The sequence below is a fragment of the Parasteatoda tepidariorum genome, chromosome 4, assembly GCF_982258835.1.
Source record: "Parasteatoda tepidariorum strain Cologne lab strain chromosome 4, Ptep-v5.0, whole genome shotgun sequence".
In the NCBI taxonomy this organism is placed as follows: domain Eukaryota; kingdom Metazoa; phylum Arthropoda; class Arachnida; order Araneae; family Theridiidae; genus Parasteatoda; species Parasteatoda tepidariorum.
In genome coordinates, this window is record NC_141758.1 from 81,672,896 (window position 1) to 81,698,195 (window position 25,300).

Consider the following 25,300-nt stretch of genomic DNA (forward strand, 5'->3'; position numbering starts at 1 on the left):
AATGAATTATTTCTACATGGTCTAAGTCACGTAAACCAGCCTATGGAATAAAGCTATTCCTATTAAAAACAAATTTCCATACCGAATAGAACAGAAATGAGAGGGTGAAGTTTGCGTTTACAATATTGGTCACGACATTGCATCACCCTTTCCCCCAGGAATCATTTCAGACCCACATCGATTATTGCATCACCTCTTCAACTATAGTCATATTCTCCAAAGCATGAAGATCATAACGAGCTTGAATGTTAGTACTAAATCTATATCGCGCCTCTCAAGTGTAAGAAAAATCCCTATTTTTTCCCCTTTCATAAGTTTAAGCGAGTACTATTTTTCTACTTATTTTAAGGAGGAATATTTTTACGGCATTTAACAGTCATATTTGGTGTATCTTATCTTATTTATCTGAAAAGGAAGGCACAAAGCCAAGAGTATTTTTTGAAGGACCGACAAAAAATTATCTTTCGGAGTTTTGTTTTTAAACTCTAAGAAAATGAGCCGACCTAAAGTATTTGTTACCAGGCCTAGTGTTCCGAAAGAAGGATTGGATCTTTTAAGAATAAGGTAAGAATAGTTTATAGGTTCAAAAAAAGTTTTATGTTTCATTTGAGTATGCACGGATATTACAGTTCCGATAAATGGAAAGAACAATTTTTTATTATTTTTCAAAAGCAAAATAGTTCTGTCTTTAACAATATATATATATATATATATATATATATATATATATATATATATATATATATATATATATATATATATATATATATATATGACGCTCTATTTACAAGTAAATTATTATTATTAAATATAATAAACAATTTTAATAGTTACTAAAAAATATCTGATACTCGGAATTATGTTCGTTTTAAATTATAAAATAAATAAAAAAGAAATTTCTTTTAAATTTTTTTGCAAATTTTTCAATAATTGATTTTGTAATTTCTAGAAATTTCAATGATGAATTACAGAGTTACATACCTGCCAATATTCTCTCCTTTCGAGAATGGATTTTTCAAGTGGTAGTAAAATAATTACCGAAAAACTATATTCCTCAAAAATATATTTATATTTTAATCAGGTTGAAATTCGCTATTGTAAGAACTAATATGCTTTTATATATTTGTTGTAATTATTCATATGTAGTGGTGGTCAAACTGATTTAAAATATTATTATAATTCTAAAAGTTTAGTGAAATAACGTGAATTTCGCTAGCACTTTAAATATGAAAATAAAATCTTCCGGGAAAACCGGAAGAGTTGGCAGCTATGGAGTTGCAATCAGTGTCGTACTCGTTCTTAATAATTAAGGTTCGTTGTTTATAAGTATTTATTAAGAAAGTGATGGATATAATATGATGGACGTTATCAAAAAGTTATTCATATAATTTTTCTTCTTAGAGAGTGTTGAAAAAATAATAAAAAGCAGGGCAATCTCTCCAAATGCGAATTCAGTTTAAAAAAAAGCATTTACCGAAAGGAAAAAGATGTATTCCCCTCGATCCCGGAAATAAAATAAAAATGAAAAAAAATTATAAAAAAAACCAGTCAAAAGGAATTTTTTGAACAAATCCTATATTTTTTGTTCGTTTACAATAATTTCCATTGAATACGTCGTATAACCAATTTGAATTATATTAAGTCCTGGTAATATAAGCATGAAAACAAGAGAGATTATGATGCAAGCCTGAGACAAACTACCATAAAATACAGAATAGCATGTTCGTTGCCGGATCACGCGATATCACGTGACAAAATTCTTTCCAATAGTTTATGTCCATAAGGCAGATTAAACTGTAACAAGATTCATATTATCTCATTCAACTATTTTTCCAAAATATATATTTTCTCGCTACAATATTATATACAATACCGTGACAATAATATAATGTTACTTCAGGTTTATTTTCATAATACTGCTCTAATGCAATAAATCAGTTATCAAAAATTAATTCACCCTATACCTATTTCTTTTCCTCAAAAAAACGACAAAACATCAACATTAATTATTGCCTCTCCCATTAATTACTCCTTTACTCCTACCCAGCTGCAAAATGACTCTTGATTTGAATTTGCATTTTTATAAAATACTTCAATTTAATAGTAGATTTGTATTTTGATTTAAAGTTTTCTACGATAAGTTTACAAGGGGATATAATCGATAATAAAAACTTTTTAAGATTAGCTTTTGGCTAAGATTTTTTAAATTTGGCTAATATTTTTTGACATTTCTTTAATTTACAGACTATTAACTTTAAGTCATTAGCGCCGGCCCTCAAAAATAATAAAATTACGTTATGGTGTCTTTTGAGGTTTTAGTTAAAATAATAATCAATATTTATAATTATTCAATATTCATTCCTTATTTAAAATCGTGCAATAAATGTGGCACTACTTTATTTTTAAAATTTTTCTTCTTTATCATTATACAATAATTAGAAAATTAAATATCATTTAAATTGATGCGTGGATGAGTATAATACACGTAAGTAAGAAAATTTTAAAAAGAAATCTCTGATAATCTAAGTGTAAGATGAAACGAAAGGAAATATGGGACACCTTTTATGATTTATAAAGAAATCTATAAATAAACCAAAAAATTTGTCTTCCACTACTCTGATAGTTAATTTGCACATGCTGGCTAGTTTGCTCAAATACGGCTTAGAAGCTTCTGTCAAATGGAAGGACAGATCGCACAATTTAGAGAAATACAGCATATAGACATATCCAGGTATACAGCAGTATTCAAATCAGCTACCTAAACCATCACCTCCTACATCAAAAAGCCTCCACACGCTCTTTTATAAGTAGTCCGCGCAGACTATTTAAAAAGTGAACCAGTTGTGCGCATGAACCCAAAACCTTTTATAAAAGTAATTGAGAGAAATTTATCACATATATTTGAGAATTGAATCTGTTGTGGTTGACAAGTGAATAAGGCAAACCAATTATATTCATAAATAAAACAAATTTTTAGTCATATATTTGCTACCACTTTCTTATTTTAACTAGATTTCATATTAAATGACTCGCACTGAAAGTGGATATCCTTCACAGTGGTCTGATCGGACTACTTATAATAAACCGTGAGGAGGCTTTCAGTTAAAGGAGGCGTTGCCTAAACTCTCTACCATGGAGATCAAATTGTAATAGTTAATTCATTTGATATAATAAATAACTATAAAATAGAGATATTGACAGAGTTTAAACATACACGAGTCCTGCATTTATATAAAGGTTTAATATAGTGGTTGTCAAAATCATTTAAAATTAAATATATATACTCAGAAATTAATAAGAAAATCATAAACTTTGCTACTATTTTAATATTTTGAAAAAGAAAAAAAATCTTGAAGAGAGTTGGCAGCTGCGTGAGATTTGAATTGAGACAGGTTGAATGCCACGCTAATTTTACGGTAAATAACTACCAACTAAAATTGCAAATATTACACAGATTTTGCTATTTTTTTAAAAGGTTCAGCGTGACATATATAATAATCGTGGTGACTTATATAAGCCTACGAATTGTTGTGGTGAATAAAAATCTACTAAATTGAATTCATTAAACCAAAAATCACAATTAATAAACTACCACTAGAAAATATTTATTCGTTGTCGGGCGAAAGTTGGCATCTCTGTGTATATAAATAAAACTTTTTCTGTGTGTTCTATATTACATTAATTTCTTCAAATCATTTTAGTAACGATAATAATATAAAAAAATTAAAATTTACTCAATTTATGTATTTCTTACAATTTCGGCACTACGAACAAACTCAGTATCGGTGACCCCCAAGCATACCTGCTAACTCTTCCGGAAGATTTTGCTTTCATATTTAAAGTGGTAGTAAATATATACTATTATTTTCTTTTATAAACTTAATTTTTAAATGATTTTGATCACCACTATTCTTACAAAAATTAAGCAAATATATTAATATGCGTTACTATCATGGTTGTCAACTTAAGTTTGCTCATCTACAACGTATTTGTTTGCTTAAAATTGAAGTTTTAATTCCATTTTAATACCACTGGGAAAAATGATAATGGAAGGGATTAGAAGTTGGCACGTATGCCCCCATGGCATTTAACGTGTTAACATTTAAAACCAAAATCTTGAAATTTGCATTTTATTGTTTATTTCTATTCGCTTTGTATCATTGTAATTGTATTTTTTCCTTGAATTGTTCAGCGAGCAGTGCAATTGTTTGCACCAATGCAAATGAAGTTTTAATTTAAACTTTTAAATAATAAATAAAATAAAATTTTGAGAACTTTAATTTAGCCGCTCGCAATAACGAATTTTCTTTTTGTTATTTAATACAAAACTGAACTTTTTACTCTTGATCTAATCTTCTTCTTGATGACTTAATATAAACAAGTGATAAAATTGAAGGAAATATTTACATAAATAAAAGAGATAGTGGTTTAAAAATTACTCCTGTTATCATCCGTTGACCGTTGACCTTACTTTATAGAATTAACGTCCCTGAATACAGGTTATAGTAACAGAAAAATTGTGTTTCAAAGTTCAAGATGAATGCAAATAGTTCTAATAAATGTTTCGCCTCGAAGAAAACTGTAGCCGATATTTATTAAAAAGAAAATCTCAAACATTATAGAATTCCAACAGGTTCTGATTTTGTATAAATTTTTTTTTATTTTTTATTAGTTTATAGGGAAATCGAATCTATTATGTCAAAGGGGTTAAGGGGACGCGTGCCACCACCCCATAATTTTTAAAAACTTCAGATTTTTTGAAGTAATTATTTTAAACTACAATAATCTGTTTTTTTATTTTCATTTCATACTTTGAATTTTAAAAAAAAATCAAGCTTAATTAAAAGTTTTTGATTGTTAATATAAAATTTAATGAAATAATTTTATTATTTCACTTTTGAACAAATTTTTTGTTCCAATAGTACGAATACTTGATCTTTCATAATTCGAGTGTGAGGGCTTCAAATCTGAAATTAACTAAAGATTTTTTTTTCCAAAGGCTTCAGATTTGATTTTAGTTTAATTTATTTTTGTGAGAATATAGAAGTTTATTAAGAATGTATGGCTTTACGTACAAACTTGCGTACAAACACTTGTCTGCTTTTTTGAAAATAACACTTAAGACAAAATACATTCAGACGAAACATTGACAAACTAACATGCATTGCTTTCTTTCAACCATGCCCTACAAAACTTTGATGTGGGGCAACGCCTCCACACGGTTTTTTATAGCTAGTCCGATCAGACCACTGTGAAGATAATCCACTATGAAAACGAGTCATTTAATACAAAATCTAGTCAAAATAAGAAAGTGGTAGCAAATATATGACTAAAAATTTGTTTTATTTATGAATATTATTGGTTTGTCTCCTTCACTTTGTCAACCACTACAGATTCAATTCTCAAATATATATGATAAATTTCTCTCAATTACTTTTATAAAGGGTTTTGGGTTCATGCACACAACTGGCTCGCTTTTTAAATAGTCTCCTCGGACTACTTATAAAAGACCGTGTGGAGGCTTTCTGATGTAGGAGGTGATGAGTGGGGACACTAGAGTGAGTTTTAGAAAATCCTGATTAGTAAAGATGCCAAGGTTGACTAAAAACTGTAAAAAGTGGAGATTGATATAGAGCAAATATCCATTAAAAAGATTTAAATTAGCAGCTTTTACTATCATATTTTTTCCAGTCTACTATTCAAGGTGAATGTAAAAATTTTTCCGTTTCGAATGTAAATAATTTGCAACGTACGTCATGATGGTTTCGATTGAACAATTAAATAGATTAAATAAATAAAAATGAATTGAGTTTCTACCACTTCCTCGGGGATTAAAAGCTAATGCCATCCCCTCTGATTAGGAATATATTGTTAAACTGACAAAAATGTAGCTGTAGAGAAAAATAAATTACAAATTTAAAACAGTGAGACGGCGAGCATGTCGAATTTCAACCCTATAGTTGCATCTTGCAGCTTGTAGAGCGGCTAACAAGGTATTTTTTCCAGCAAGTTCACAGTTAATAATTCTCGAACAAATTAACGAATGTTAAATATTTTTATTCCATCGCAAACACTGAACACTTTGCATATTGAATTGTCTAAGTCTTATAGATTTTGCGTAGAAAAACAAAATATAAATTGAACATCCAAAACAATGGCTTACGTACTTTATTTAACAAATTTGGGCAACTGGGCTGCTCAGAAGGCCTTTATCCCATACACCTTGAAATTTACAGAAAATTATAATAAAAAGCATTTTTTGTTCAGCAGTCAGTGTGGTGGCTGCTATTGGCTAAAAACAATGGAGCAGACTTTTACGATTTTTTAGTATAGAGATATTCTAATTTATTCTCCTAACTAATTTCCTAGCTTTTTAAAGATGTAAAGCATTTCTAATAGCCAATTTGTCAACCAAAGGTGCATTAAGGTGAAGCTTCCAAAAATTAGAAATCAACATAATAATGGCGATCATCATTACGCACCGGCTGCCTTTATTTCCCAACAAGCTGATGCCGATCATTCTAGTGGGATTTTAGCCGTCTTCGGGGATAGAATTCCGATTGTCACAATGAAATCTCAGTGCGTTAACTGTGTTATTACAACTGACTATTCTATTAAACATGCATTTTTTCGATTTCAGATACATTTCACATCAGATTGTTAATTCCTAATTGTTGAAAGAAAATTAATTATTGTTATTTATTAATTCTCATAGGATTGTTAATTCGTAATTGTTAAAAGAAAATTAATTATTGTTGATCCTTAATTGTTAAAAGAAAATTATTGTTAATTCGTAATTCTCATCGGTTAGTAAAGTCTTATTTGATCCTAATTATTAAAAGAAAATTCATTATTGTTAATTCTTAATTCTCATCGGGTAGTTAATTCGTAGCTTTTTATTGTTGAAAGAAAACTGTTACTTAATTCTCACAAAGGAATTAAAAATCAAAATCTACAGATTTTTTTCTTCTTTTTTTTTTATAAAAAAAAGTGTGTTTTGTGCCTGATTTCTTTATTTTGGAAATGACTTTCGTAAGGTCTTATCACCATTGCAAGGCTTCTTCACCTTTGCCTTCATAGATTTTTTCACCATTGCTTTATGAAAGGTGTTTCATAATGACTGCCTTTTATACTTACTTTTCGAATATTTTTTAAAAATGAAGTGAAAAAGCGATGAAGAAACAATAACGATATCGAAATCTAACGAATCACAATTCAAGAAGAGTGGACAGAAAAAATCAAAATATATTTGAATACCGGAAGTGACCGAGAGGAGTTTAATCAAAACACTTATAAACTGGGATTTGGCATGTTTCATGCTTCCTTGCAATTCTAAGTGCTATAAATCCGAGAGATTGATAAACGCTTTTGTTGTTTTCCTTTTCCGTATTTAAAATAAAATATTTTTCCCTAAATATCTTTACCCTTTCCCTATCATTTTTGACAAGGATTATAAAAATTTATACTAAGGATTGCGGAGCACTTTCTAAAAATGTTTGTAATACCTCGTGATAATAGTTAAACTCAATTGATAATGTGAAACTTTTTGAAAACCCAGCAAAAGAAATTTTGTTGGATTTGTTAAAGTTTAATTTTTTTTTCCATTTATTTTTTTTTCATTCATTTATTTATTTTTGTTTATTTATTTATTTTTAGTTGTGATGTGGAAGTATATCCCGAAGAGAAACCAATTCCACGGGATGCTCTTCTTAAGGGTGTGGCTGGAAAAGATGGATTGCTCTGCTTGCTCACAGATCCAATTGATAAGGAAGTTTTGGATGCAGCTGGTAAGAAAACCGTGCATCAATCAACGCAATTTTGTAATTTGCAAGAATGCATACTTTAAAGGAATTAACAATACATTACCAATAGTGAAGCGCGCCCCAACTACCCGTTGTATGAATGGGGTAGTGGAGTTAAAGGCTCAACAATTTTCGTGAACAACGACATGATTGTAGCAATGGCGCACAGACAGTTTTACAATCCAGAGAAGCTGGTACCTTTATATCTGAAGCTAGGTGGGTTTCAAGCCGCCACAGCAGATCGAACCTCAGCCCTTGATGGTTCAGTGCCTAAACCACTGAGCCATAGCAGCATCATAACTAACAGTATAGTACACAAGAAATCAATATCCTCTATAACTTTTGATCGAATGGTCGGATTTTCACAATACTGAGACTCAAACGTAGTGCTTCGAAGACCGAATATGCTAATTAATTTGTGTAAGCAATATTTTAAGTTACGAAATCAGACCCAAAGACGAAATTTCTCTGAATAAGCATTCATTTTTTCCCCCAACGTCTTTAGATTCTTGACCCTTGAAATATAGAAGGGGAAAATAGCCTGGAAAATATTTTCCAAATAGTTTGAAGATCAGATCAACGGACAAAAGTTAGGGCTTCGTTTCATCTTTTTTCGTATTTCGCATGTTCAAGAGGTTGTATATTTAAATATTTCTCAATAACAGAATGATTGATTCTCTTTAAATTTTGAATTTTGTACTGAGATTAAAATAGTGTCAAAATTTGAATACCTTAAAATTCAAAATTTTGTGAAGCTTTATTAAGATTAATAATAATAAATAATTAAAAGCAATCATTTTTTCACGGGTTCGTCTTTTAATAAGCACGCTTTTAAGTTGTGTGTAAATTTTTTTTTTGATTCGTTTCATTAGTTCCGGAGATATGGCGATAAATATGCAAAAAGTGATTTCGTAACTTCAAATATAGCTTATTCTCATTTAACATGTTGAATGCCACGTTAGTTTTATATGGCTTGCCCGTCTGACCAAACGGTAAATAACTACAACTAAATTACAGATAATAGATTTTGCTCGTTTTTTAAAAGGTTTAGCATAACACACTTTAAGAAAAAAGTGGGGAAATATATAACCCTACGAATTGTTTAGAAATAGTGGTGGATAAAAATCAACTACATTGAATTTATTAAATTAAGAATCACTGAATAAACTACTATTTGTAAATATTTATACGCTGTCCGGAGTAATTTGGCATATCTGTGTATATAAATGAAACTTGTTTTGTGAGTTCTATATTGCATTAATTTCTTCCAACCATTTTAGTAACGATAATAATATTAAAAAAAAATTAAAAATTTACTCGAATTATGTGTTTTTAATAATTTTGGCTTCGCCGGCCACCGGTGATCCCCGTGGCGCAACAAACAAACTCAGTGCTGGTCACCGGTGACCCCTATAGCATTCAGCGTGTTAAATAGTTGAAAAACTATACGTCATTTTTAGTTCTTTGTCTTAGTGTTTTTTACTCTAAAATAAGAATACGTAAAATAAAATTAATCGTAAAAATATTAAAATCAAAAAAAGTAAAATAAGTTTATCAATATTAATTTATAATTGTTTTCATGGAAGGTCCTCAACTTCGAGTGATTGCATCGATGTCAGTGGGATTCGAGCACATCGATTTGGAAGAGTGTAAGAAAAGGTAAATATTAATCTAAGTCTCTTAATCACAATTAGTACTCGGTGATATAGGATTTTGAATTTCGTGATGTATCACTGAGAAATATCACTCTATTTATCAATTAGAGTAAAACTTCTTAAATGTAACAGGAAAATTCAATAGTTGATAACTTTTCATGTTTTCTTGAAACTACATGTATTATATAGACTTTTGTGTTTCACATATTAAATAAATAATTTTAATTCATGCTTAAACATAAATTAAGATGATTTTCAAAAGAAAAAAAAAGAGAAAGACACTGAAGTTATACTTTGTTGCAAGTTAAGAAAAACCATTATCTCTATAGGGAGAGCCCGTTTGCATCTAAGTGCACGCCAAATGGATGCCAAGCTCCCAGCGCGAACGTATATCAATATTGCCAACGGTTGGAATAACATTGCACTGCCTCCCTTTCGCTTTTTCTCTTATTAATAATAATAACAGTTATTAACAAGAATAATCAATTAACAAGCAATAAAAACTAATAAAAATGATGTCTGAAAATCGTAACAAATATACGTATTTCTGTTCTCATTTATAGAAACTGATTAAAGAATAAAAAACCGCGAAACAAAAGTAAACATTCTTAGTCTCGTATTTGATTTGTTAAGAACATGTCAACATAAGACGTGCCATTTGTATTAATCCAATCAAAACCAATGATCTTGCAACGTCATATCGTTGTTTCTTTTTCAAGAACGAATATTCTCTTTATTTAGCGAAATATATCGACAAGTCTAGGATTCCAGTAAAACTACAAACCGGTAACATTGTTTTTAATAATTCTATGATATATATCATAAAAGACAGCACGAATTTAAGTTCCGCTTGTCGTGTTTAATTTTTAAAACCTTTTATATTCTTTTGAAAGCATGTTTGTATAGTTCGATAACGAAATATAACGATATATATATATATATATACTTAACAAATTTCTTTTTTGTTCAATGTATGGAATATATTACATGAAATTCATTCCGTATATTATATTCCGTATATCCATATAATTGCGAAATGTATTCCATGTGTTACCATGTAAAGTGCAGTTTAGAAAAAATACCAAAAATGTTAAAAACGAAACAGCAAAAAGAATTTTGAATTTTAATTTTTAAAAAATATTCTTCTTTATACAGAGTTAAATTAAAATCAATTGAAAACCGGGAATGAAAGGAATGAGAGAATTATGAAAGAATTTGAAAAAAAATTTTTGAATCGAAAAACGAAAAAAACTGTCTAGCACTTTAAACAAGACAGACGGGAAAAAAAAGAAAAAAGAATTGGGAAATATTCATGACTCTAAAACTTTTTAAGAGAAAATTAGTTTCTCATACTTCTGCTATCGAAAAAAAATGCAATTTTATTCCGCGTTTATCAAAGTAACGCCCCTTGCTCCTTTACAAATTTTTTTACTGTGTCACGTTACTATGGATACTGTTAACAAAATTTTTTTCCATTTAGAAATGCAAAATAAAAAGTAGTGAAAATATTTCATAAAATTGAGTCGGAAGATTATTTATATAAATAAATATTGTTCCGTATTTAAACCTGTTTGCATTTAAAATGAAAAATCAATTCCTTACATAAGCAAATACTACAATATTAAATTGAAAATTTTTAGTGGCTCTTTAAAAACTGGGAAGTTTTGTAAATTGAAACTTTTGGCTCTCCCGTTTCAATAGGTTGCCGATCCCTGACCTAGTGTAATTAATTATTGTACATTCTCTAATTATTGCTAGATATGATATTAGCAATTTAACGTGAGAACACATTTAAAAATATTGTTTAAAATATCGATATATCACATAGATATATCGATATATCAACTGCAATATAATTCAAAACTTCAACATCGTTTTGGTGTTAATGTATCAAATATATCTTTTAGGAACATAGCTGTGAGCAATACTCCTCATGTTTCGACAGATTCAGTGGCTGAATTCACTGTCCTCCTTATGTTAGCTGTGGGAAGGCATTTGTTTGATAACGCTGCTGCCATAAAAAAGTAAAAGTTTTTAATATCGTTTTTTTTTTTTTTAACTTGATGAACTTTTTTAAAAACCTTTTCATAGTTGAAGTAATTTTTTTAAAAATATGATCTTACCATTTCGTACAAAAGTATTTTTTTTTGTTTTACTTTCAACTCTTATAAGCGTAATAATATAATCTATTTTATTTTACACATAATTTTTGACTTTTAACATTTTAATTGATAATTTTTTCAGACTTCCAATATTTCCTTCAAATCTAAGAATGCAAATAATAACCAGTTAGTGTTTATGAGTAGGGGAGAGTGGGGTCAATTGTAACAAGGTACGATTGTAACAGAGCAAAAATTTCGAGTGTCGGGTTCTAGATTTGGTTCCTAGGTGGCGCACAAGGTGCATTTAATAAATCTACATGTACACCCCTGCTGGCAACCATTTTTATGCACTTTTGAAAGAGTTGCATCACAAAAGATATTTTCACGCTACGTAAGTACTCTTTTTGGTGTTAGAATATTATATTGTAACAAAGTAATTTTGTTTAAACAAATAAAAATTATTAACCGAATATGTAAGTGGACACCTTAATTAACATTTCAAAAAATAGATTAGTTTTGTTAATTAACTAGCATTGTTTTTAATAAATGAAGCTGAAATGGCGTCTTGGGGACGATTGTAAGAATAAGTAAAGGGACGATTGTAACAGCTGAAAATAAATAATCTTATGTTTACAAACCATTACTTTACTCTTTAAGAACCACCAATAGTTTCCTATATCATTTATATTATGTTGCATGTGCATTATTTCATTTGTCACCTTTCACAGCATAAATTAAAATTTTTAACCCCTTTAAGTTAAAAGTTTAACCCTTTAGGTCTCTGCTCATTATTATTTTTACTCCTAAAATATCATTACTATTTTGATCAATAAAAGAATTTATCACAACTATGATAATATGTATAATTAACTATATTTTAGTTGAATTTATGAACTGTTACAATTGACCCCGTAAGTGGGGACAATTGTATTAAGTGCACGACTGTCAAAAATTGTTAATAACTAATATAATAACATTTAAAGTAAGGTATTTTTTTCTGGTAGAGGATAGTCTACTTTACTCGTCTCTCAATTAATACTAATAATATATTGTACTGTTACAATTGACCCCACTCTCCCCTACTTTATTTAGGATAGCACGTTGGATAATTTTGAAACAAAAACAACTTTGTCATACCATAAAAGCTTTGTTGCGGATATATTCAAGACAGTAAACCAGGGCTGTCAATTTTACGAAAATATTAAGTACTAGTAGCAAAAATATCTCTTTTCTCTCATTATTTCAAAAGAAGTATTTAAATAACACTACATGTAAACATTCTAAACATAAATATTCTTGTGAAAGCTTAAAAATATTATTCAATTAAATAAATATCGAGGTATTTATGGAAAGCTTATTCCTTTTATAAAAAAGTTGAAATGAAAAATTCGTAATATTCGTAAATTCGTTTAGTTTTTTCCGAAAATTATCAGTTTTCAAAGTATAGAGTAACAAAGTTTCTAAGTAATATCTATTCAGTTAATAACGAGTAAATTTTGTTTTTCTTCCTTTTTTAATTTTACTCATTTATTTTTTCAATGCAGCGGAGAATGGGTATACAGTTGGAGTCCAATGTTATTTTGTGGTCAAGGTTTAAAAAATGCCACCGTTGGTATTGTTGGAATGGGAAGAATAGGTAAGTACCAATCGTTCTTTTCGAAATCATAATCATCATCTTATTTAATCGGCATAAATTATTAAGTAATCATTTCTTTTAAATTCTATGAAAGACGGCTTGTATCAAGAATATTGCTGTTAATGTTATAAATTTTTGTTATTTTTCAAGTCAAATTCAAGAAGATTTCTTCTTTTCGCAATTTGAAGAAAGAAAGGGTTAGGAATAAAATAAAATTAACTTGAGATCATTTCGGTTTTATTAGCAAGTACCATCATCAGTTCTGAGACATCGAGTACCATACCTAAAGTTCGTTTAAAACGTCATACCCATCAATAGGATGATTCAGTTCAGAGATCACAAGTTTAGATGGGAAGGTAGGACATAACTATTGAGAATGGTATAACAACTGGAAATGTTATCGTAAGCTGCTTGAGGGGTTTCTCCATTATGAGCTGGCTGCTCATGCGCATTTGAGTTATTACTTTCATTCATATAAATTAACTCAATTTTATATTTATTATCAAAAAATTTTCCCAGAATTATAGTAATTTACTAATTTGGTAACTAAATTGGGGAGCTTTGCAAGTTAGTCGTTATATCAATTAATTACGATTAAACAGTTGAATATAGGCTTATTTTAATACAATTAATCGATAATAAATATCATGAAATATAAAATAAACCTAAAATGACGACAATTTATGTAAATAAAAGTAGTGATTCAAATGAGCTTGAACAGCCAATCCATAATAAGGAAGTGCACTTCGTAGCTTACGATGATATTTTCGATTCAAAATTGAATACTTTCAACGAAATCCCATAATTTGAGAAACATAATTTTTTTATTATTTTTCTTTTAGGTCAAGCCTTATTGAAGAGATTAATACCGTTTGGAATTTCAAAAGCTTTATATCATGACGTTTTTCATCCCATTGAACCAGGTATTTTAAAAAAATCACTTCGTTCAATTTTTTCTTAAAAAAAGAAATTATTGTTTATAGCCCTTGAACTGAAATTTAATATTAATCTGTAGAATTACTTTTAAATGAAATATAAATTCGATTTGCTTAAAAAAAATTTTTTTTTTGATAAATAAATATAAAATGTACTCTTTGAATGCTGTCACTTGTCAACGAAACAGTTTTATAGCATAGTTTTAACCCCTTATGGTACAGTGTACCGGGTCTGGAGACATTAATTTGACAAATATTACAAACCACTTGAAATGAAAAATTAATTGCTTTTAAACGTTTAGCAACCAGTATTCTTAAACATTTACAAGCGCAGCTGCGCTCCGATATTTCGGACTTTCTTACCGGAATCTCAACATTTTAGATGAAGAGGGGAGCCCTTTGGGGTACGTACCTGGTACCACTTTTTACATAAGCGTGAGTATATTCTTTAAACAACAAGGAGATAAAGTATGTCACTTGTAGAACATAGTCTCTAAGGTTGCATTATGTCCTGCCTGATTAAAATTTTCAATCGAATTTTGCTGTTCCGGAAAGAGTTAACATAGTTCAGTTACTAAATAAAAAGTAATATTTACCAAAGTACGAAGAGTTGAATAATAAGAAAATGAGATAAGAAATGTTTGTTTAACCTTGTCAGAACTTAAAACCTTGACAGTGTTATTATCAGATCTCATGATAAATTGCTTATAAACCGTGGAGGTTAAAATAATTATGATTCAATTTTATAGTTTTAAAAGCCATGTGATAACAATTGTTACCACTTTATATATTCGATAAAAACTATCCGTGAAGAACGTGTGAACTTGACGCATGCAGATCTGTCAACTTTCTAAGTCCAAAGTAAAAATATATTCTAGTGGTAGCCATGTTTATGTTTTTATGAATTAATTTTTATTCATTTAAACTTATTTTCCTCGCCATTACATATAAATGATTAAAAAGTTCATATGCAAAGCCACTTTGTTCCAGGTAAGGCGTTTAAAATGTTGGCAAATTTACCAAATATTCTGAAAGCTTTGGAGTTTAGACGTCTACCACTCTATAAAAGCTCTTTTTCAAAAACCGTAGAATACTACGCTTTTTTAGATGGCAGGCCTGTACATGATATGTGACGTTTAACGTTACGTATTTACGTGTACTTAGGCCTAATCGGTAACAAAGATGCCAACTTTCTGCACTAGTGGTAGCATAGTTTATGTTTGTTCGTAAAGTATATGCTTAAAAAATTATTTTTCACACCACTAGACGCTTACGATTTAAAAGTTCATAAAAAGCCACTGTGCTCCAGCTATCTCGTGGTTTAAAATATTCGCTTTAAAATATTCTCAAAGCTAACCATAATTCTGAGAGTTTTTGCTTATCTTCGCCTCAATGAAAGATTTTGCAGAAAGATTAGTAGTTGACAGCCCCTGCATTAGTTAAAGCAAGCGTTAAGTTTACTTACTCAAAACAGTACTTTTAGACGCAAAATTAGTTCTATTTTTTATTTTACTTGCCTTTTTATTGGTAACTATAGGTAAAAAAATTAATTGTTTGACTTGTACGTGCTAATCCCATGACTTATTGACTGGACTAGTGCGGGCAATAGCCCTAAATAACTAGTGGGGACACAAACAACTATTTTAAAAAAATGTAAAAAGTATAAACATCCCACTTAGCTTACAACATTCAAAACAAACATTTTAATTTTAATTTTTAGAAGAAACACTAGATTTGCATATTGATGTATTGACATATTGAGGACATGTATATAAAAGACATATTGATGCATCTGACGTTTTCATAGTTAACATTTAAGTATTTTTTCGGAAGTTCACCATTTTTAATTTTCAAGATTTGTATAAATTGATGTTAACAGAGTTATACTAATTCTAAGGAAATAGAATTTCATTTAGTTGCTAATGTTCTAGCAAATTTTATACAACAAAACTACCATCATAGTTTCAGATCAAGATCTTAATCTAACTTTTTTAGCCAAGCTTTCAAGTCATGTTTGTTTCAGTGGTATTTCAATGCATGAATCTTGGTCTAAGAACATGTCATTATTTTACCCACTACCGCAAAACAAAAATTCAATAATATTTTAGTAAGACCTATCTATTGGGTAGTCAAGATTTTAAGTGCATGCGAAACAACTAAATTTTAGTTGGAAACTTCCTGCGTAGTTCTTAATAGAAGATTTTACTCTATGTAAACAAATACATTATATTTAATAAACATTAAACCTATTTTAAAAAAAAAACTAATTATTTTATTATTGTTTTGCCCATGAACAAATTTTATTACAGCCGAAGAAATGGGAGCTGTTTACACAGAATTCGAAGATCTTTTAAGGCAATCTGATTATGTAGTTGCTATGTGTAATCTTAGCAACGAAACACGGGGGATTTTCAACAGCAAAGCGTTTAAACTAATGAAGCCTACGGCTGTGTTTATAAATACCAGCAGGTGATTATAATTTTTCAATGTCCATTAAAAAATTTATTAAACAAAACTTTTTAGATTCTAGGTTGTATATACTATTATTATTTTTAACTTAAAAATACGTGCATTGAATATCTCTATTTCGAAAAATATTACTAACTTATTTATATTTAGATAACTTTTTTTTTACTTAATATTGTCAAAGCAGTTGTTATAGTTTTTCAAAACGTAAGCAAACAACTCTTGGAAGAGTATCATCATTTTGGAATAATATTAAATTAGTAAATTATTTACTGGTTTGACATTTTTCAAAGTGTCCCGAAATTCAACCAATAAATCTGAGGGGTGATAAAAGATATCTAGAGAATGAAAACTTACAATTGAACATGGTGTCGCAAACACGTTCTTTCTAAATTACTGCAAAATGTGCTGTCCACAATGAAGTAAAGCATACTGTTCAGTTCAACTCGATGAACATACCTAAGGAAGTGGATGAGACGCACAGGACCAACGCCTCCTATAACTGATAGCCTCCACGCGGTTTTTTATAGATAGTCCGATCAGACCACTGAGAAGGTAAACCAATTTACGAAAGAGCCATTTAATACAAAATCTAGTAGAAATAGGAAAGTGGTAGCAAATATATATCTAAAAATTTGTTTAATTTATGAATATGATTGGTTTGTCTTATTTACTTGGCTACCACTACAGATTCATTTCAGAAATATATATGATAAATTTCTCTCAAGTACTTTCAAGAAAAGAGCTCTGAAACCAGTCTTAAACTATAACTCAAAACTTGCACTCAAAACAAAACGAACGCTATACCTTCACATACCCTCCAACTAATGAGGATTTTGAAAATAATTCTTTCTAGTGGTAGCGAACCAAAGTAAAAATTTTTAAAGCAAATGGATCTCTCATAAAACTTTTATTAGAACTTAAGAATCTAGCCATATGGCCTGCACTTTTATAAGTAATAGTGGACAAGTTACGCTAAAATTAATTTTTTTCAAATATTAAGACATTAATTTTGCTACCGTCTGAAAAGAAGATTTCTGAAACTACGGAAATTCCGTAGCAGTTGGAGGGTATGCCTTCAATGCATTCGACCGATCATCAGCTACGCAGCCCCGGCATGGAGCACAACCACTGCTACTCAAAAGAAGAAACTGGAGAGTACTCAAAAAAATTTCTCAGATACATCACTGGAGCCCCCAGATCCATGGGAATAAAAGATCTAAGAAGAGATTTAGAAATCAACAAAATAGATTAACACATAGCTGAACTATGTGCAAGTTTCTTCAGAGATGCACTCTCTTGTGATACATGCAACTACTTTAAAAACTTTGATTTTAGGTCATCCAAGACAATATAAAATATAGCCCGGCCACCGCCTTTTTCCTATCCGATGGAGTTTTGTCCCGTAAATTTTGTAAATACTTGTATATATTTTTGCGCATTTATTATCATGCATTTTTCCTTTTCTCTGAGGCTATGTGGCTACTGTGCACCTGAGAAGCTCGGGGGTAATACCTCGGGGGGAGGCGTGGCAGTCTGCCACAAAAACCTCTTCTCTCTCTCTTAAATTTGTTTGTTTGATCTCGCTACTTAATTTTAATTTTCACTCAGTAAATGTTACTGAACCCCAACTTTCATCATTCATTTGCCCTTCGGCGACTTATTATTTATTCCCACCCAGATGAATTGGTTAGAGCTCATGGCGGGGCTGATGCTAAGATAACCACCACATATAAGTATGAGTACTTTCAAAAAAGAATTCGGGTTCATGCCCACAGCTGGTTCACTCTATAAATAGTCTGCGCAGACTACCTCTAAAAAACCGTGTGGAGGCTCTTTGGTGTAGGAGGTGATGATTGCCGTTGCTTCGGTAAACACCAAAAGCACTCCCGGCATCTTTGATCTCGTCCAGAAATCCTTTTAAAGTCACTGCGCAACGTTGTCAATGGCTGTCATTTAGTACGAAGCTAGAATAACATTGGAGGGAAAATATTTGTTGCTTTTATACAATTGCGTGAGCTAACTAAATTTGGGTGTGGGGATTTCAAATCTGAATTTAGTTTTGTTCCGACAGCTTCAGATTTTTTTTCAAAATGGCATTTTTTGTTTAGATAATTTTCTGCGTGCGTGTACAAGCTAATAAAGAACGTACAAGGTTTATGCACAAGGTTATATACGTGGTTATATATGTACAAGGTTATATCGTGCAATTGTCTGCTCCTTTTATTGTAACAATTAAGACATTAACATATAGCCTTAAAGTATCGCATCATAAGTTGAAATGTTTTGTCGCCTTCTTTTACAATGCCTTACTCAGCAAAGATGTATTAGCACTTGTTACTCATTTTAGTGAATTTTAAAAATTGCTGTTTCAGACTATATTGTTGACTTGCATAAGAGTAACTGATTGCAGATTTGTAATCAGCAACGAGAAAGTATCTGATATCTGAAAAAATTCTCATGCAACAGAAAACAAGAAAAATTTTGTTCCTCAATTTAGTTAATCAAATAAGTTTTAAGAATTCAGCAAGTTTGTAGCACTTTTTGCATTTGTTTCTTAGTGAGAAATCGAAACCTATATGGGTTTTTCACCTTTTCAAAGTAGGTTGTAAACTCAAGTTTTTTGGTAAGTTTTTATCCTCTGGATGCCTTTTATCACCCCTCTGAGCTGGTTGGTCAAATTTTGGAACACTTTTACTGTTGCTTTTTTGGCATAGGAAGATATAAATTCTTCATAAGGAGATTAAAATACCCTTAACAGATATGGAAAATGATTTTTAGAGCATACGGCTATGAAAATGCAGCTGGGGCCCCCATCAGGGGGAAGGTGGGCGCACGATGCGCTCACTTAAAGCTTGGGGGGGATTTTTACACTAAATAAAACGAATTGTTTGGGGGGGGGGAATTTAGACGAGAGAATTTTTTTTAAGGTACATAAATAAAAGAAGCAACGAAGCACTATTTCGAACAAGCTAACATGGAAGGGGGAAGTTATAATTTTTTTTGGGGGGGGGGGGTGAATGCACCCAAGAGCTTGGGGGGAAGGGGGCCACTGAAATGCAGTAAAATATAGTATTCATTTTAGATGCTATATCACAAATACTGAGCACTATTAAGTGTGGGGACACTGTGATATTGAAAAAACTTAAGTAGAGCAGCTTAATGTAAAATTTTATATGATTCCAAGTAATGGAAATTGGAAGAGAATGATATTGTCTACTCGATCTGACAGAAATATTTCAACAAAGAGAGGTCGAGTTGTTCTCTAGTCTTCGTGATATGAAAATTAAAAGGTTGGACAAAGTTGCTTCGTGATTTGCTTATCATTCAGAGAATTAACACGTTTACGCCGGGAAAAGTGAAAATACTAGTACGGGAGAAGAGAAAATACTGGTAGAAGAACTATTTCAATATTAGACAATATTCGGGAGGAGTTAATCTATTCTCAACAATAACAATTCACTGTAAGGAAATTTATCACGGTGAAGAAGCAATTCAATATAAAAATTGCATCCGCTAAAAACAATTGGTAGTTATGAATTTTTATTATTCCCGGAAAAAAACTGAAAAATGAAATTTATTGTTACCAGTTTTTACTCCGGTGCGCTGCCAAGATGAGATAATCTAGCGTGACCCACCGGTGGGTCACCCCGGCGTGAACGTGTTAATACATTCTGTATTGTTTTTCACAGTGTTGGAAAAAAACTACAATGGAAGCTGTAAACATCTTTATCTCCCTAAGCTATAAACATCTTTATCGATATATTTTATTGTTAACTAAACACTTTAAAATAAACTATTTAAAAATAAGTTTTAAAAAATTGATTCATTTTAAACTATAATGTATGTAAGTACAAAACAAAATAGAAAATAGAAAATTTTTTTAATTTTATTGAAAGAATTTTATATTTTTCAGAGGTGGAGTTGTTAACCAGGATGATTTATATGACGCATTGAAAAGTGGACAAATCAAGGCTGCCGGTCTTGATGTTATGGTACCAGAACCGTTGCCTAAAGATCATAAATTAACAACTTTGCCAAACATCGGTAAGTGTTGCATCGACTTACGGTCACGAGAAAAAGTCCCGCAGGAAACCTTACCCTAAAAAGAGAAAAGATTTTTAAAGCCATTTCATCCATAGTATATTTTCGGATGGAGTAAAAAATTCATGCTTACCATGAAGTATTACAGTTATAACGAACAGAGGGTGGGAAAATTATGGAAACACTTATATACTAACTCTATGTAAAAAAATTTTCTTTTAGCAGCAAATGTTTTGGAGGATTTTATATGGCGAAACAGTTACCATAATTTGAAAGATCATGCTTGAAGCTTTCAGAAATTGTGTCCTTTTTACCCATGCAAAATTTGCATCGACCAAAAGAATTTTAAATCTATTTCCTTTTTCAATACCAATATAATTAAAAAAATCTTTCTGACATAAATAGTATAATCCTTTAGAAAGATTTTAGAATTACTGGCATTAAAGCTGCTAAATATGTTATTAACTTCTCATTTTCGCGATCCTAATTTCGCACTGCTGAAAATAGCACCATTTCTAAACGCTTCAAGCATGATCTTTCAAACTGTGCTAACAGTGTTGTCATGCAAAATTTTACAAAACATTTGCTATTAAAAGAGAAATTGTTTACATAAAGTTGGTATAGAAGCGTTTCTATAATTTTGTCCAACCCTTGTAAAACGTGTAACGCGAGGTAGCAATGGAAATTTGCTCTTCCTACCAACGTGAAAGAAATGGTTTTACTATACTTGTCTAATCTCTTTTTTGTTGTAAGTTCTCAGCGAAAGTTTATCTAGGGAATTTTAACTTTAATGGATACGTTGTTTCAGATGAGCTTAGCCGCTAGCCGGCTCTATTGAAGCAAGTGGACTTTTTAAGGTTTTCTTTTTTCTAATTTAAATAGAATAAAAGTAACACGAAAATCTTTATCATTTTGTTTTATAACCGGTATTGAGCAATTGACCCATTTCTGAGTATATGATTCTCAATGTTCAACTTCATTGAATTTTAATTTTGAACCCAACCCCAAAGGACAAGGAAACTCATGGATCATGCATAGGTAGAAACTAGCCTTCGTGGATGGCTTTCAAATAACCAGCATTTGCGTCACGTGGAGAGGAAAACCACGATAACTTTCCACCGTTAACTAAACAGGAAGTGGATGCCAATGATCCACCTACAACTTGCGTCGGCACTGTGGTCGGTGCAATCGGGGAGCAGAATTCGTATCAACCAGCAACCGCTGGGATTCGAACCTGAGGCACTTCATTCTATCCCCATAACCATTGCGACTCTTACCATTTTGCTAGAAATTTTTTTAATTTGGACATAGTTCAATTTGCGTATTTGAGTATACAGGTATGAGCGTTTGAAATAAAGATATAGCTCAAAATGAGCCTTACCCATCTTAAAAAATGAATAGAAACTTTAAATGCGAAAGATACTTTTGGAAGAAACGCGTACCATACCATACATTAATATGTCAAATTTTAAAAATTTCAAATAAGAAAGCAAGATGATTATTCAATATTAACTTGTTAGTTCTTTTGAAATAAAGTCATAACAATAGTTTAAGAACTGAAATGCTGTGTTTCTTTCCTTAAACACGCATATTGAATTAAATCCATTCTTTTAATGCATATGTCAGGCTATGCCCATTTTCTTAAGCGTACAATTTAAGCGATGTTCTAAATAAAAAGCGTGCCTACAATGCATTTCTTATAAACGTTTAAATTTTAAATGTCCAGATGTTTTTACAGACCTACTTTTTAATTCAAATTAATGACCTAACATAGTCTCTTGTGAACATGAAATTGAGAATGATTGCCCAATTCGAAAACATTTTCATGGATTTTCAAATTTGTGTTGGTTATAGAAGTAAACACTGCATAAATATCGAAAATTTACGAAATTTCATCACTAATTGATTATATGTGTCAAAAGGCAGTCATTTGGTAAGTTTGAAAAACAACTTCTTGGGGAAAATATAGTTACAGAATATATCTTTTCCAAATATGGACATTTAAATTTCCAGAAATTTGCTTTACTTTGGCCTTAAAAACATTCTCATAATCTGTCACTTATACAAATGAAATATTTTGGTTACTTATCAGCTCAAAATTTTTTTTGACACGGGTGAAAATATGTTATACTTTCATATTTAGTTTCAGTTATAGTTCATTGTTATGAAACATATTAAAACAATATTTTTACGATTAGAGAGGACTTAAATTTATAAATATTGTATTGGGTTGTAAATGTGAAAATGCAGTCTCTTTATGGCTGTAAATTTACTCTAATGCTTACAGGAAATTAATTTTTTCACTTATTGAATGCCACGCTAATGTTACATGGCTTGCTCGACTGGCCACACGGTAAATAACTACAAACTAAATTTGCAAATATAGACAGATTTTTCTAGTTTATAAAAGGTTTAGCATGACATACCTGAAAAAAGTGGTTATTTATATATACCTACGAATTGTTTAAAAATAGTGGTGGATAAAAATCTACTAAATTGAATTTATTAAACCAAGAATCGTAATAATTAAGTAAATTTTGAATAAATTTTCTGAAATTCCAAAAAAGAGTGTAAATTTTATAGTTCTAGATCATGTTATACGCTGTCAGCCAGCTGTTTTTCGCGGCCTACGTGAAAGGTCAGTGTCAGCAAGCGGTGGCAGACGCAACTTTAATGTAATTTCACTGTCAGTCACCGGTGGTTGACGCGGCCTAAATGTAATTTCAGTGTCAGCCACCGATGTTTGACGCGGCCTAAATGTAATTTCAGTGTCAGCCACCGATGGTTGACGCGGCCTAAATGGAAAGTCCAGTGTCAGCCACCGATGGCTGTCGTGGCGCTCAACATGTTAAGGAACCATTTTAGTGTTTAGAGTTCTGGTATTACACAGTTCAACTAATTAACTAATTTTTATTTTCCAGCTCTTCTACCTCACGTTGCAAGCGCGGAGGTTTCTGTTCGCATTCTGATGGCGGAAATGGCAGCAAATAATATCCTCAACGCTTTCAATGGAAAAGCATTGATTAGTCCTGTTTATTAATTTACATAAAAGAGTCGAAAACTCTATAATTAGTGCATGAAGATTTAATCTTTTGAAATTGTAAAATGCAATGGATACTGATTGTACACGATTTAATAAAATAAAATGTGATATAACAAATGTAATGGTATGTATGCGATATCGAATGCCTCTTCCAGGTTATAAACTGATTTCTTTTTTAGGACATCGGATGCTTAAATTGTATTATTTTGGTGATAAATACAGGAACTGATCAAAATATTGGAAACAATTCTGTGCTGATTCTATACAAACAATATTTTTTTAAGCAGAAAATGTTGGAAGATTTTACGTGGTAAAACTCTTGGGAAAAATTGAAGAATCATGTTTGAGCCATGATAGATATGATGTTTCCTTTACTCATGCAAAATTTGCATTGAGTAGAATAAGCATAAGAAGTTTGAAACTCCTTTCGCTTTTAATACTACTATAATTCTAGGAAGCTACTATAATTTTTCCCTTTTAATACTATTAAAATTTTATAAATTGGTGGCATTAAAGCTAAAAGGAAGTTTACTTTCTCTCCTATTTTTAGTCAATTCGAACTTTGCATGAGCAATGATACAATTTCCCAAGGCTTCACGAGTAAATCCTTCAAATTGGGTCAACAGTTTTGCCATGCAAAATCTTCCAAAATATTTGCTGCAGAGAGATTGATTACATAGAATTAGGATAGAAATGTTTATTATTTTGAACAACACCTGTACTTGATGCTCCATTTAGTATAAACGTAATTTACTATTTTTTTTCTTCTTTTTTGTAGGAAGTGGTACGAGGAAAGTGATTACAGGGTGCGTAGGGTTTTCAAAAAGTGCTTAAAGGTGCTTTTTCATTGGGTATTTTTAAAAAGTGCTCGATTTTCTCTTTTCCAAAATGAGATTTTTTTTCTTTGCCATTTCAATTTTTGCCTCGAATTACGCAAAAAGCGTGGTTTTCACATTGTTCTATTCAATGTTTTCATAATTCATTCAACCGCAATCTATTCCGACATACCATCGATCCGAAGCGTATGAAAGCGCCAATCATTTTAGAAAATACTTGCGGTTTCGAATACTAAGCTGGATTCGGCGGGAGGGATTCATGCATTCTCATGAGCAACTCTTATGAATTTTGCAAGCGAAATAATCTTCTTAAATAATAGTTAAGATAATTATTTATAATTTTGAATAATTTTTTAACCTAATTGTGTAAAGTAATAATTAATTTAAAAAATTGAATGATTCACTCAATATTGAATATATTTAACATTGTGCTTAATTGATTTTATGGTGGCTAATATAATGAAAAGAATTCTTTGCCAGAAATAAGTTATTTTATCATGATCATATTTTATCATATTTAAATGCTTTAACTGTAAAAAAATAGTGGCGTATGGCATAAGCCTTTGTATTATTTAAAAACAGTGGCGACAGATAACTTTATAAATCAAATTAACCAAACCAAGAATCATACATTACAAGAGTACCACTCGAAAATATTTATCAGCTCTCCGGAGCAAGTAGGCATCTCTGCAACCCTTATTAACGCTATGCGGTCCGTATATATTTAGTGATAAGTTTACCGGTGTTTATTTTTGTTAAAACAACCTCAGTAGCCGGCAAA

General features: G+C 30.7%; 2 protein-coding genes across 2 annotated transcripts in view; one reads left to right on the forward strand and one right to left on the reverse strand.

The window, feature by feature from the left end:
• Positions 1 to 251, reverse strand: part of LOC107439964 (carboxypeptidase B) — a 40,926-nt gene extending 40,675 nt beyond the window's left edge. The window contains exon 1 of the mRNA XM_043052709.3: positions 83 to 251. The gene's annotated coding sequence lies outside the window, so the exon portion shown is untranslated. The remainder of the gene's footprint in view (positions 1 to 82) is intronic.
• LOC107439963 (glyoxylate reductase/hydroxypyruvate reductase) lies at positions 124 to 23,800 on the forward strand. Its single transcript, XM_087161469.1, has 9 exons — positions 124 to 564; positions 7,657 to 7,787; positions 9,389 to 9,461; positions 11,365 to 11,481; positions 13,104 to 13,195; positions 14,038 to 14,118; positions 16,440 to 16,599; positions 20,513 to 20,643; positions 23,562 to 23,800. The coding sequence occupies exons 1-9, from the start codon at positions 494 to 496 to the stop codon at positions 23,678 to 23,680; spliced, it is 975 nt and encodes a 324-aa protein (XP_087017595.1). The 5' UTR covers positions 124 to 493; the 3' UTR covers positions 23,681 to 23,800.
• Positions 23,801 to 25,300: the final 1,500 nt, after the last annotated feature.